The 13,466-nt window shown below is 43.3% G+C and overlaps 2 protein-coding genes across 2 annotated transcripts in view; one reads left to right on the top strand and one right to left on the bottom strand.

Annotated features, from left to right (window-relative positions):
• Positions 1–2,060: 2,060 nt before the first annotated feature.
• vwa2 (von Willebrand factor A domain containing 2) lies at positions 2,061–12,164 on the top strand (the record flags this gene model as incomplete). Its single annotated transcript, XM_079183112.1, has 12 exons — positions 2,061–2,112; positions 5,175–5,249; positions 5,905–6,038; positions 6,122–6,231; positions 7,805–8,136; positions 8,278–8,413; positions 9,326–9,381; positions 9,492–9,599; positions 9,698–10,267; positions 10,454–11,005; positions 11,190–11,312; positions 11,534–12,164. The coding sequence occupies 12 exons, from the start codon at positions 2,061–2,063 to the stop codon at positions 11,662–11,664; spliced, it is 2,379 nt and encodes a 792-aa protein (XP_079039238.1). The 3' UTR covers positions 11,665–12,164.
• Positions 12,165–12,623: 459 nt separating this feature from the next.
• afap1l2 (actin filament associated protein 1-like 2) overlaps positions 12,624–13,466 on the bottom strand; it is a 31,951-nt gene continuing 31,108 nt past the window's right edge. The window contains exons 18-19 of the mRNA XM_079182234.1: positions 13,255–13,434; positions 12,624–13,101 (exon numbers count right to left, since the gene is read on the bottom strand). Coding sequence (XP_079038360.1) covers positions 13,075–13,101; positions 13,255–13,434 — 207 coding nt within the window. The 3' untranslated portion in view covers positions 12,624–13,074. The remainder of the gene's footprint in view (positions 13,102–13,254; positions 13,435–13,466) is intronic.

The following is a 13,466-nucleotide window of genomic DNA, read 5'->3' as shown; positions in this document are numbered from 1 at the left end:
ATCTATGTAAAACGTTTTATTAATCCAGTGTCCTAGTAGTGTAAGAAATAAAACTACCCACTGAAGACTGTGTGTGGTTGCCAGCTTGCCCGTGCAACACGTTCCCATGCATACCAGGACATGTTCAATTATAGCAGCTTGTGGCTTTTAATCAGAAAGTCCTATTCTGGGGGAAAAAAAGTTTCATGTGACTCACCCTGAAATAATTCAAACCATTGTTTGACACCTCCAAGTACAGGCCAGGAGATCTTGGGATTTGTGTATGATGTTGGTCCAAAAACAAGCCCTCCTTACTAATGACAGACTACAGAGTGGAGGCACTTTCCAACCTGCCAACCAATTAAAAGCAGACGGCACATCAACGGCTTATTAGGACTTCCTGTAAAAACAATATAGTGAATACATTTAAAGGAATGTCCCAGTTTGCATTTTTATTTTTGTCTCTGTCGATACCGATAGCCCAAAGTATAAAGTTATCTTTCTCAAGTCAGAAATCCCTGAAATGTTACCTTCACAAAATGACCCTCATTTGTCATTAATTGTGTTGATTTTCAGAGACTATATATATTTTCAGCTATAGGACCAAACTTGCAGCCACACAGAGCAGTAAGGTGTTCACCGACAGGCAGAAAGTGAGGAAAACGGAGAGATGAGGGGTGGACGGTTCCAGAAGAATGCTTTTGAAGAGGGAGCCAATTTTGAGACAAGTGTGTGTGTGTGTGTGTGTGTGTGTGTGTGTGTTTTATATGTATGCATGACTGCTTCCTCCCATAAGTGTGTGTGTGTGTGTCCTGGCAGTAATGAAATCTCTTGTCCTCGTGACGTACCAGCGAGTGCACAAATAGAGCATCAATAGCCTCTGGTGATGTTTATCAGCCCGCGGCTCCTCAGACGGCCACAGCATGTCAGCTCTGCAGATCTCTATCTCCGACACACAGACTCCTCTTAAAGTGAGGCTTCGGCCTGAACACAATTCTATCTCTGTCTCAGGAATACACACAGCTGTACCTGTAGGGAGGCTTTCTCTGGCACGTCCGTCCTCTTTATCCCACCCCAACACACACACACACACACACACACACACAGAGGATATTATGGCCAAGCTTATCAGCAGCCAGAGTTAATCAAACCTCGCCTGCAGCCGTTCAACTTCTTATGTGTACCGAGCGATGAACACACAGAATGAGGCAGGACGGGTTGTTAATCCTCATTCAGAAGTTCACTCAATGAACAGTCAATCAGGTACACCTGTGTGATTGAATGGCATTTAATTTAGCAGCCTGGCATTGAGTCCTGTCTTTGTGAAGCTTGTAATGATTGTTTTAGTTTTAATGCACTGGTTTGTGTTGCCCCTGGGAGAACTTTTGCATTTTTAAATGGAATCCAGTACACTTTAATGCAGCCCCAACAATGACAATAAAGGAAGTCGACTCCAGAACTTTCTGACAGTGTCAACAACATTGTTTGTCATTCTGATGTGCAGAACTGAACAGATATTGCACATAACAGATATTGCACATAACATCCTGGTGTTCCTGTGACGTTAGGTGTCAGTCATTAAGCATCTCTTCATTCAGTCCTCTTTGAAAAGGTAAGGACTCGACCCACACTTAGCTGTGAAAACACGTTGAGGGTTTTCTTCGGGTCCTTGATCCAGGTTTCTACTCCACTGACTACACTTCACTTCTCCCCTGTCATTTGAGCGTTCTCCTTAGCACAACACCTGCAGATTTGTGAACCTTAATTTGACATTCCTTTCAACTTGACAATTCATTTTTCAGGTCACAAGATGATTGAAGGAATAAAAAAGAAAAAAAGGTTTCAGCTGCACAAAACCTTTCTATCATCTTAGCTTTTTTTCTTGTGGAATACTGGAAACTTTCAGCACTTTAAGCCTGCCAAAGCAGTTCAAATGCAACAGTATATGAATGAAAACCCACACATGACCTCTGTACAAACTCCTCTCTCTTAACACACAATCTCTTCTTTTCTCTTTGGTGTATTTTGTTGCTTCTTTTTGCTAAGTGTGTGCCCTTGTTTATCATTCCAGGTCTCTCGACATGCAGCCTGATATCGATCTCTTCCTCCTCTTAACGCTGCTGCTTCTTCAAGGTTGGCTGATTGGTTTTATTACTTTTTTTGCATTCAGTTTCAGTTGATGATAACCTTCTGCGCCTTAAGTATTCAGAATCTTTTGACCAATGTGTGTACCAATAAGGCTGCAAATGTCACTTAAAATCATTTGGAGGGAGCATACGGCAAAATATACTACGGAGGCCGAGAACAGCCGTGCTTGCAATTTATACTTGAATGCCGTTGTCACAAGGTCATGTATATCCACCTATCATGTAATGCAACATGTGACTGTACACAAACTTGTCGTCTTTACACACTATTTTTGGGCTCAGCTGAGAATAACTTGTTGTGAAGTTAGACCTTTTTGAAGTTAGACCTTTTGTACATCCACAGTCCAACCAAGAAAAGAAACAAGCATTAGCCAATTAGAAGCAGAGTAGAGCTGGTCGTGGTATGTTTTTACAAAATGTTAAACACTTTGGATAATAAGTTAAATTTTTGCAGGTAGTTGAGAAGATTGATACCACTCTCATACTTGTAGTAAATATGATGCTACAGCTAGCAGCTAGTTAGCGTAGCCTAACGTTACCTAGCTTAAAGTTGGAAACAGCTAACATTTAATGGAGGCCTGGCTCTTTGCAAAGCGGTCCAAAGGTGCCAGTATGTGTTTAGGGTTAATGTTGTTGAGATGAATGTTAATATTAGATATATATTGATGGGTGTAAGTGTTTGCAAAGAGAGACTGCTGTAAATAAAGAGAGTAAACTGTTCAGTGTGTTGACATTTGGGAGCACATTTAAGGCCAAAGTAGCTGGACTGCGTGGTGTAAAATGTGCAATGCTTCACTGACGCTCTTCTGGACAACTTGAGATTCTTGACAAGATATTCTACAGCTTAAACCTGTCAAGTCTCCAGTGCTGAAGAATTCCCATTATCTTTTCTTTTAATTAAAGTGATTTCTTCCTGTGCTCAAAATGCTGGCTTGTTTCTAGACGAGTCAAATTTTGCTTCAAATTTTATCGTAGTCATTTTCTCTCTCGGACACGAGAGTGTCGGTATTTGCCTGAGGGGAGAGGCGGGATTCATGGAGCAATATAATCTGAGTTGTTTTCCAAAATGACAGCTTTAGCACCATCTGAAGTATTTATTACTGGTCATTTTAAGACTTTGAACTTGAGAAAAACAGATTGTTTCACCTTGTCGGGACGCCCCCTTTTCCTCCTGTACTGACAACACAGATAACCTGTTGCAGTATTTCACCAGCTAGATATTTATGCAATCTGTCAAGTTACATTCCCATATAGGTCAGAGCTGATCCTAGTTTTAACTCTGATGTCAAGGGAGTATTCTTTATATCTCCCAGACTATTGGGGGTATACCTGCTTGTTGTCTTGCTCCTTGTTTCCCGCTTTCATTCACATTGAAGTTACACAGTCATTTTGCTAGAAGTGTTTGGCTGAACAGACAGACTTTTTGTTCAGAGCAGTGGGGCCCCGTTGACCATGAGCAAGCAGCTTGCCAAGACCCTAAATCTTCAGTCAGGAGGGCTTTGGGGCTGACGTTGGAATTAGGAGCAGATGAAAGGGTCAGGATTGAGAAAAGTTAAGGGAGTTACAGGTGTTACTTTTCTTTCATGATTCTGGTGGATTTTACACCTTAATGATCTCATGTAGTTTGCTCCTTTCCTCCAATGAATTGATGATGGAAGACTGTATGTAAACACAAGTTTGCAGAAGGGTGCATATTGTATGTGTGCTTCTCTCAAAATGTATTGTTGCTCCAATGCAGCTTTGCAAAATAGACGAGGCAGTTTGACAGTTGCGCCCCTCTTTCAGGTGTTGTTTTTTAGTCCTATACACTCCTTGTCAATTGCCCTTTTGCTTACGACACATACACCACTAGTCTCCTAAGGATAACTGATAAAAGTAGTCTTTGTTAAGTTGCAGCTGATGTTTTTCAGAATTAATCTTTTAATGTTATTACTGTCATTTTTGTTCCCCCCCCCCCCAAAAAGCAAAACATTGTCAACTGCTGCTTCCCTATTCTTTCTCTCCCAATCCTCACTGTACAACTTCAGTGACAGAAAGATAAGCAGAGGAGGACAAAGTCAATGTTAGCACTAAATGATCCTCATACAGACATGCCCTTGTTTCTATTGAGCTTTTGCACATGGAACCTTGGATGGATGGTTGTGTCCTTCTTCACCGTCACCAGCTGATTAGCAGCCACTAAATGAGGCAGAAACATACACAGCAAAGTTGACGGGAACAATCTGACAATTTATTTGCGTGTTGTGATTGGAGAGACGGACCGTGCCATTCAGGGGAGAAATCTGTTTAATGTGGAGATGTGTATGTGAAACCGCTCAAGCGCTTCGTCCCCGCGCCGGACAAATGCTTTTGTGACCCGTTGGGGTTACCAGGGACAACAAGGCGTGTTCACGTGGGTTTCTGAGCAGGAAATCAGGAATCCCCTCGCTCCTCTCTGGGCTGTACGTGTGCCTGAATAGAGCGACGTCCATTCAGTGAATGGAGCCAAAGAATGGGCTTCTTCACTTGTCCACTCGCGTTAGCTTTGAATACTTAATCATCCATCGCAGAGGGTCATGTGGGAGTCAGCAAACTGTATTGGCATAAGGAGCAGCATCCTTTAATTTTACTTCTCTCTTTATTGCTCTAATGATTTTTTAAGGCACCGAATAGACACAGTTAATGGCAAAAGTTGAGGTTTACAGATCACTGTGAGTAATTCTAGCGCTTATTTTCAGATTTTCAATTCGTGAGAAAAAAGAGAAGACGAGAGAAAAGTTAGAGGAATAAGAATCAATGTGTTGCAAAGATTAGTGTGCCCCCCCCCACACACTTCCTCTTTAGTTAATCATCTTTCAACTCCTCACGTTTCAGCTTGTGTAATGAAATGTGTCCAATATTATTCTTGTAAAATAATATCACCAGCATGTGTTGTGAAGGGTTTCGTTGCGCAGTCATTGTTATGGTGGGCCCGATGACTCTATCTAAATGTCATGTATGTGCGTAATGCAGTGTAAATACGGTTTGTGGAGACATTTGACTGATCTCTGTGTTGTTTGTCCCTCCTAGTTCAGCAGGGCTCCTCGGTGCAGGAGATCCAAACAAGCCATGAGAACATCCAAAAGATCAGCTCAGCCGGAGAAAGTGAGTAGAGAGAAGAGCCCGATGGGAGAACAATGAGGAGCACCTCTGTGAACAAATCTTAGTTCAATCAAAAATACTCAGACAGACAGAATGCGCAGGGTCTGATATAGACCGAGTTTTTAAAGTACGACGCAGTGAAGTTGTTGTAATTAGCTTATAAATTAGTAAAGTAAAGTGGCAAGACTTTGGATGAATACTTTGAGGTGGTGGGTGGTCTTATTGGCTCGGTGTCATAGAGGAACAACTTTACCACATGCAGACGGACGGACGGCTCACTCTCCTCATCTGTAATGGCTCTCTTCATGAATCGGGCCGCACATTCTAACATTACAGCAACACTGCAGATTATTGACGCCTCCGGCGAGTTCAAACGTGCTTTTTCGCTCGGTGATTGTTTTGTGAGTTTGCTCCTGGGAAAATTAAAATGAGCTGTGGCATGCTCCGCTGTTTCTCTCTTATTATGTCAAGGTATTATTTTCATCTGCTGCAGACAATTTGATCCCGAACCGGGATAATCCCATAATGCCCCATAGAGAACAATAGAATATACTCTTTGCCAGTAATGCAATGAAGACAATGAATGAGTTTGGACCTAGATATCCAGAGTGTTCACCTCTGCGTGTGTGTGTGTGTGTGTGTGTGTTTCCTTGGGAAGTGATGCAGTGCTCAGCAGCCATGGATATCCTCTTCCTCATGGATGGTTCTTACAGCGTGGGGAAGGGCAGCTTTGAGAGGTCCAAACACTACGCGATCAAGCTCTGTCAAGCACTAGACATCAGACCAGACAAGGTTTGTGTTCTTTCTGTTCTTCTGTCTCTCTCGCCCTCTTTCTCTCATGTCAATCGTATTCATGTGTTCCCACTCTCTTGCAGGTGCGAGTCGGCGTGATTCAGTTCGGTTCCTCTCCTCGGCTGGAAATCGCCCTGGACTCGTACACCTCAAAACAAGAGCTGAAGAAGCACATGAAGAAGATTTCTCACAGGTGTGTTTCTCCTCTCAGTTCGTCGTCAAGACAGTTGATGTTTTGGGATGCAAAAAGACCTATTATAGTGTGATGTGGAGTGGGTGGTAGGATGGACATCTGTTTTTATAGGTAGAAGATGATACACAAGCACGTGTGTCATTCATAAAGTCAAATCAAGCTATTACAGTTATTTAACAAATGAAAGACGGTGAAATAGTTTTTTATTGTTTTATGTTTATGACACCTGAGCCAGTTCCATTCACCCATTTTCATACGAGTCTCTATCACAGATGAGAAGGAATTCAACAACGCCAGAAACCATAGAAATGTCTTATTAATGTCTATGTGTTTACTATATTTATATACAAACAAGATGTCTGTAGTAACCTTTATTATTATAACTTCTTAGCACGCTGAAACTTGTCACAGTTGTTCAGTGTAGGTTTAGGAACAGATCCAGAATGAATGAGTTGTCAACGATGGCAAAACAGAGCATTAACCAAATTGCAAACGTTTTATTTGTATGTTACATGATCTGGACTGGATTTAGTCCAAAAATTGTGCAGCAAAACACTGAACTACACACACATTCAGAAGCAGTGCAAATGCTCCCTGGAAAGGAAAACAAATTAATTTCAGATTAGAGGGGGACACCACTGGTGGTCACTGGATATTGGATAAGTGCATAAGCCAGGCAAGAGGAAGGTAATTTGGCCAAGTGTGTGTGTGTGTTTGTGTTTGTATGTGTGTGTGAGTGAGTGTGTGTATGTGTGTGTGTGTGTGTGTGTGTGTGTGTGTGTGTGTGTGTGTGGTTTGGAAGTAACATTTTGCCATCTTTAGACTTTAAGTATGTATTTTATTGTCTGAAAGGGGATAAAAGTTGCAAAAGCTAATCATCAAATACAAATACATGCTAGCTACGTCTTCTGCTTCTGTATCCAGCTAGAACTACATTTCTTCACAGCTTGTGAAATGTAACATGTGGAGCATAAAAGAGCATTTCAATCTGCACTTGAATGCTGAGAAACCAATACCTCGTGTTGTTGACGTTAATCTGTTCAAGGGAGCCAAGATATTTGAATCATGCCCGAAGGCCTTTGAACCTTCCACCATATTGTTTAGGCAGTTTCAGCGCTCCAAGCAGACATAGCATTGTTGTCACAGCGGAGTGATATAATAGGATGGCATCTAAGCACCTCCCTACCTGCACTACCTTTGTTTCAGCAGCTCTGTCTCCTAATAACCACGAAAGGCTGTGAATCTGTTTATTTTGTGTCAAGTGGTGAGATTGAAAGAGGCTCCAGCTCTGACTGACATTTACGTCTTTTTGAAAAAAAAATGTAATCGTTTTTAAACGGGGTTTATTGAGCCCTGGGGTGATGAAACTTCAGACAACGCTCAGACAATTCGACGTGCATTTTCAGTCCAAGAACTAAAAGAGGAATGTGGTTTACTTTGGCAGCGATACGTGGTAGATTATTAACTCCGCTGGCTCCTGCAGTACATTACATATTCTCTAATTGTTCTGTGTCAGTTTTGTTCTACCAACAACATTGTAAAAACTACTCTTCTCCAATCTCTGAACTCCCAGGGGAGGCGCCACCCAGACGGGCCTCGCGCTCAAGTACGTGCTGAGGAAGGGTTTCCCGGGCGGTCGTAACTCCTCCACCGCGGCACAGATCGCCATCCTCCTGACAGACGGGAGGTCTCAGGGCAACACGGTGCAGGCGGCTGCACAGCTCAAAGAGACGGGCGTGGTCTTGTTTGCCGTGGGCATTCGCTACCCAAGGTGGGAAGAGCTACATGCTTTGGCCAGTGAGCCGATGGAGAGCCACGTGTTCTTCGCCGAGGATTTCGACGATGCTGTCAATGGCCTGTACACCACACTGAGCACCTTCTCTGTCTGCAACGCCACGCCTGCAGGTGGGATTCCTCTGCAACACAACAGCTCTCTCCCTGGCTTGACTTTTTGTGTTTCTCTCCCTAACTCCAATTCCTGTCCCCACCTAACTTCCCTCATGTCCCCATATGTCCCTCCCCTAATCCTCCTGTCCTGTTCCCCAGGCTGTCAGGTGGAGTTGTTTCCCTGCGAGAGGAAAACACTGGAGACTGTGAAAGAGTTGCAGGGGAATTACATGTGTTGGAAAGGCTCCAAGGGGTATTCCCCATACACGTCTCTCTGTCCATACTACAGGCAAGTGTACATGAAATGCAGGGATTTCGCAAATGGGCTCGTCTTCCTCACTTGAGGTCACAAAGTCTTCATGAGAAGATCAATTTCTGAACTTTTACGAGAGAAAACCCAACTATTCACTGAAACCGGAGACACGATTTTAATAGCTTCAACTTCACATCAAAATCAAAATCCCTGACAGTTTCGATATAATTGAATTATAAGATTCTTGTAAATCACGAGGAGACATGTGGTAGGAATGATGGACCCACAGCAGCGTCTGGCAGGTCTGGAAGAGGCAAAAAGAGAAACATGTTTTCACTGCTCAATGAACCACGAGACTGTGGTTGTTCAACAGGGCAACTCCCATCTGGTAATGTGCTGTGTCAGTGTGAGGGTGTCAATGAAAACAATTCTGTCACAACCTCCCAGGGCAATTAAAATGTCCTTTGATGAAATTCATTTCACAGCACATTGCAACTTTACCACCATGAAATGGCCGAAGCCAATCGGAGCTCACAGTTTGAAGAAGCATCACAACTTTTCATTTGATCTTTCAAATCTTATGACTCATGAAAACACTGAACTGTCCAGCAATTAGTTTTCCCAAAAAAGCCGAATTTAAACTTTAAGGTTTTAGGTACAGCACAAAGTAGAAGTGCTGCTTGTTCAATACTGTAAAACGGGTCTGTCTAATATCCAAAGATTCAAATTAATCTTAGCTAACAAATTGCAATCTAAGTGAGATAGCTAGTTTGTACGTCACTTTGGACAAACACATCTGTCAAATGAATACATGTAAAAATGCAATGTCTTCCCTGTGTGGGAATAGGCAAGGCTCAATGTTTGTATTTACGTCACAGAACTGCCAACATTTATTCAATTTCAACCTGACAAAACAAGTGAATTTTTGAGTCAATCCAAATGTGTGTGTTGCAGGTACAACAAGGTTTACAAGAGACACCAGACAGTCTGCCATCGTACTCTCTGTCCAGGTAACAACACACTGTTCTCTCTCTTTCTTTCTCTCTTTGAGATGATGTTTGTGTAACACCCTGCCATTCTCTCTCTCTCTCTCTCTCTCTCTCTCTCCACTATACTGTAGATCCCTGCGACTCTCAGCCCTGTCTGAACGGTGGAACATGTGTGTCAGACAGTCAGGAGGGCTACCACTGCGTATGTCCACCTGGCTATGGAGGAGACCCACACTGTGGTCAGTACACTGTCTCTGTACCTACTGAGATATTCGCATCGTCCCACTGGCTGCACATACCATCTGTCAAACTAACCCGACCCTCCGTCCCTCCTCAGCTCCTGCATTATCGCTGGACTGCTCTGTAGACCTGATGTTCCTGATGGAGGGCTCTGCCACGCTCACCTTGGAAGGCTTTCTCCGCCTCAAGTCCTTCTTAAAGCGCTTCCTGCGCACTGTGATCGGGTCCAGTAAAGTCGGCCTGGCAGTCTTCGGCGGAGAGACCCGAGTCGAGGTCCCGGTGGACAAGTTCAAAGGGGACCTGAGGGGTTTGCTCAGGGCTGTGGAGGCACTTCAACCAGTCGGCGGCAAGACCCTGACAGGCCAGGCACTTCACTACGTCACAAGCCAAGGCTTCGTGAGCGCGCCAGTCTTTGCTGACGTCACGGACGACCTGCCCCGCGTGGTGGTGCTGCTCACGGCCACTCCTGCTGTCGACGAGGTGGTAGAGCCCTCTAAGTATGCCCGAGACAGAGAGATCTTCCTGATAGGGGTGGGACCAGAATACCTCAGGGGACAACTGAATAATATCACAGGAAATCCCCAGAGGACTATCACCTACACACCACCTGAGTTCAGTGCCAAGATCCCTGAGCTCAAGGCTAAGATCTGCAGTGTGGATACACAAGGTACTGACTGATTGACTGACCACTTATTACCTCATAGAATATCCAAATTGTCATTAGGATCCAGTTGTTCCAAATGTATCATTATGTAATCATAAATCCATTAAGAATCATTTCTTCAGCACTTCTTTATTTGGTACTAATTGTCTATATTAACAACATTATTTTTTGTCTTTTTTTTGTTTTCAGGTTGTCTTGGCCAAGCAGTGGACCTGGTGTTTGCCCTGGATGCCTCAGGTGGTGTCAGCCCTGATAACTTCGCCATCCTGCGCAACTTTGTGCGCAGCCTCACCGTCCAGTTCGACGTCAACCGAGACGTGGCCCAAGTGGCACTCGTGGCCTACAATCGGAGAGCCACCACCGTCTTCAACCTTGACACCCATGAGACCGGTTCCGCCATCCTCAAGGCCGTCGACGGCGCCAACTACATGGGCGGAGTGGCTTCAACGGGCGCCGCTCTACTTCACATCCACTCCAACGTCCTGACGGTGGCCAAAGGCGCGCGGCCCGGAGTCAACAAGGCTGTCGTGGTGGTGACGGACGGTTCAGGCGGGGACGACGCTGCTGTTCCAGCTCAGAAGATAAGAGATAATGGAGTTTCAGTGTTTGTGATTGGAATCGGGGATATACAGAAAGAGAGGCTGGTGCAGATTGCTGGTTCAGAGGAACACATGATTGCGGTGTCGTCTTATGAGGATCTCAAGTATTTTGAGGATGTGCTGGTGCAGATGCTGTGTTCAGGTGAGAATAATAAAGGGAGAGCACCAAACCTTTTCAGGACAGCTTGCTGTCTCCTGTTCTGTGGATATAGGGGGAAGTGGTTGAGATTAAGAAAAAGATGGGAAATGCTCAGGGACCTGGGCAAAATATGAATTTGTGAATGTTATGGTAACAGGCTGATTTATGATACATTTCTTTCTATTAGAGGTTAAAAAGCCGGTAAACCTGTGCAAGCCCAACCCATGTATGAATGATGGGACCTGCATTCTGTCTGGAGGGAGCTTCCGCTGTCAGTGCGACGGCTATGAAGGACCACACTGTGAAAGAAGTCAGTGGCATTAATGAGTCTTCTTTCCTTCTTCCTTAGTTCACTCCTTAGCTTCCACCTTCCTGCCTTCCTTTTATGATCATTTCACACATTTTCTTGGTACTTGCACAACAAGACTATGTTTTAAAGTTGGGATTTGCACTGTCACAGCTGCCGAAAAGTCCTCGCAGTAACAGCCTTATTTGCATGTGCATATGAGTTTTTCTGTGGTTTGTCCGTAGGAAGCAGCAGGCCTTCATCCAGAGGAGATCTCCCGAGGCCTGCTGGTCTCAGGAAGAAGAGCAGGCAGAAGAAGAGTCAGCAGGAGCTCCTGCGTCGCTACAAACTGCACCACAGGAGACATGCTGCCTGATAAACACACATACTATTCACAGAAACAAGTCACCTACGGACCCCTAAGGACCAAGGATGTTTGCGGGTTCACAATGGAGTAAAGGGAAAACTAATTTTACCGTTTCAATATTCGAGTGCCTTCAAAGTGTATGCATTTCTACTTTGTGTCGTAGTTTGTCACTGTACTCACTGTTGCAATATGGTTCTGTTGTCTATTCAAAGATGTAAACTTTTATATTATATTATATTGTTTTATAGTGTATATCTGTGTCATGATTTTATTATTTCCATTGAATAATCCCAAAAACGCTCAATACCAAATGCTCTTTATGTTTCAATTCATCTTTTTTACATTAGGCCGCCTCTAAATTCTCTCAACTGACTGAGGTTTTTAGAAGTTAAAAAGATGATTGTTTGCTCTCACTAATGAACAAAATGTTATAATTTCTGTATTATAAATATATGTATATATGTATTTCATGATTAGTTAGCACTATGGTATATTACACTTACTATATATATCCCTTTGTATTTAACTTACTCTGTACTTTACTATCACTTCTGGGGGAAAGAAACCAAACTTCTATAATCTATAATTTGTCGATCCAGCTTTAGTAAAAACAATCTATATTTAAATAGTAGAATTATTCCATTTGTAAACACCTAACAAGCCCTAAAACTGTATTTGAAATGGCTAGCTATTTAAATATTAGCCAAAGTCAAATTTAAACACTTGATGCCAGGCGAACATCCTGTTATCAACTCTTTATTACTCGATAAGTGAGAAGTGACTGAGTTGACTCTGTTCACCTTGTCAAATGTGAACGCTGCACGCTTCCAGTGTTCTTCACAAATGTCAGAGCATTGTAACTACAGTGAACCTTGCTCCATTTGCAACAGACAGGCTGGACTGACAGATGTAACATTAAAAGGCAAAAGGAGACATTTTTATAAACAAATTTCAAGCCAGTATTGTTGTCAGTACATTTTTATTTGAATAAAAAGTGCATTTTTAGCTAGCAATACAACCAAATGAGGCTGAATAATGGTGTAAATATATTTACATCTTGGCTACCAGCATATATGAACCAAGCTACAATCTAGATTGTACAAAATTTAGTTGAGGGGTGTCTTTCTGTCATCAACATCATCAAGATCAATTGTTAGACTGGCCAAAATGCTACTACATCAATGTCCTCCCTATAGCAAGTGGAGAAAAACAACTACGATTATCCAGGGGTGTTTGAGAAGACGGCTTGTGCATCTCTCCGATTGGCCTTTTATAGTCTTGGAAAGGAGGCGATGAGGATGAGTGAGAACACTGATTTGTCTGTCTGGTCTGTGAACACGGCGGTTCCTGGTGCGGACAGCAGACCACACCAAAATCAATTTGTGGATTTGAGAGGTCAAAGGGCATCCAGGTTTCCCTCTACGAGGTGGATTTCTTCTCCCACTCCTGTTTATACAAAAAAAAAGATGAAATTTAGGTATTCTGACAGTATAAAGTAGATACAATACTAATTATACCTGCTGAAATATACATTTGTGTGCTGCGTGGAACTGAAATATCTTGTTCCACTGATGCACGTGTGCTTTTTTTCCCACTCACCTTAGCTTTCTGCAGGACTTTGCCTTTGGTGGCCATGATGGATACAGGTCTGTTCTTTAGCGCAGAGGCAGAGTTGACTGGGTCTGCACTGATGTTGCTGTTGTAGGGTTGGGAGGATGATGGCGACGATGATGATGATGATGAAGAAGTCTGGGGAGCAGGCAGGGTTGCTGCTTTAGGCTGAGGGTAAAATGGTAGAGGAGTCGTTAAGA

The sequence above is a fragment of the Pholis gunnellus genome (genome assembly GCF_910591455.1).
Source record: "Pholis gunnellus genome assembly, chromosome: 21".
Classification (NCBI taxonomy): domain Eukaryota; kingdom Metazoa; phylum Chordata; class Actinopteri; order Perciformes; family Pholidae; genus Pholis; species Pholis gunnellus.
Note: the sequence above shows the minus strand (reverse complement) of the source record. Positions and strands in the feature narration are given on the sequence as shown.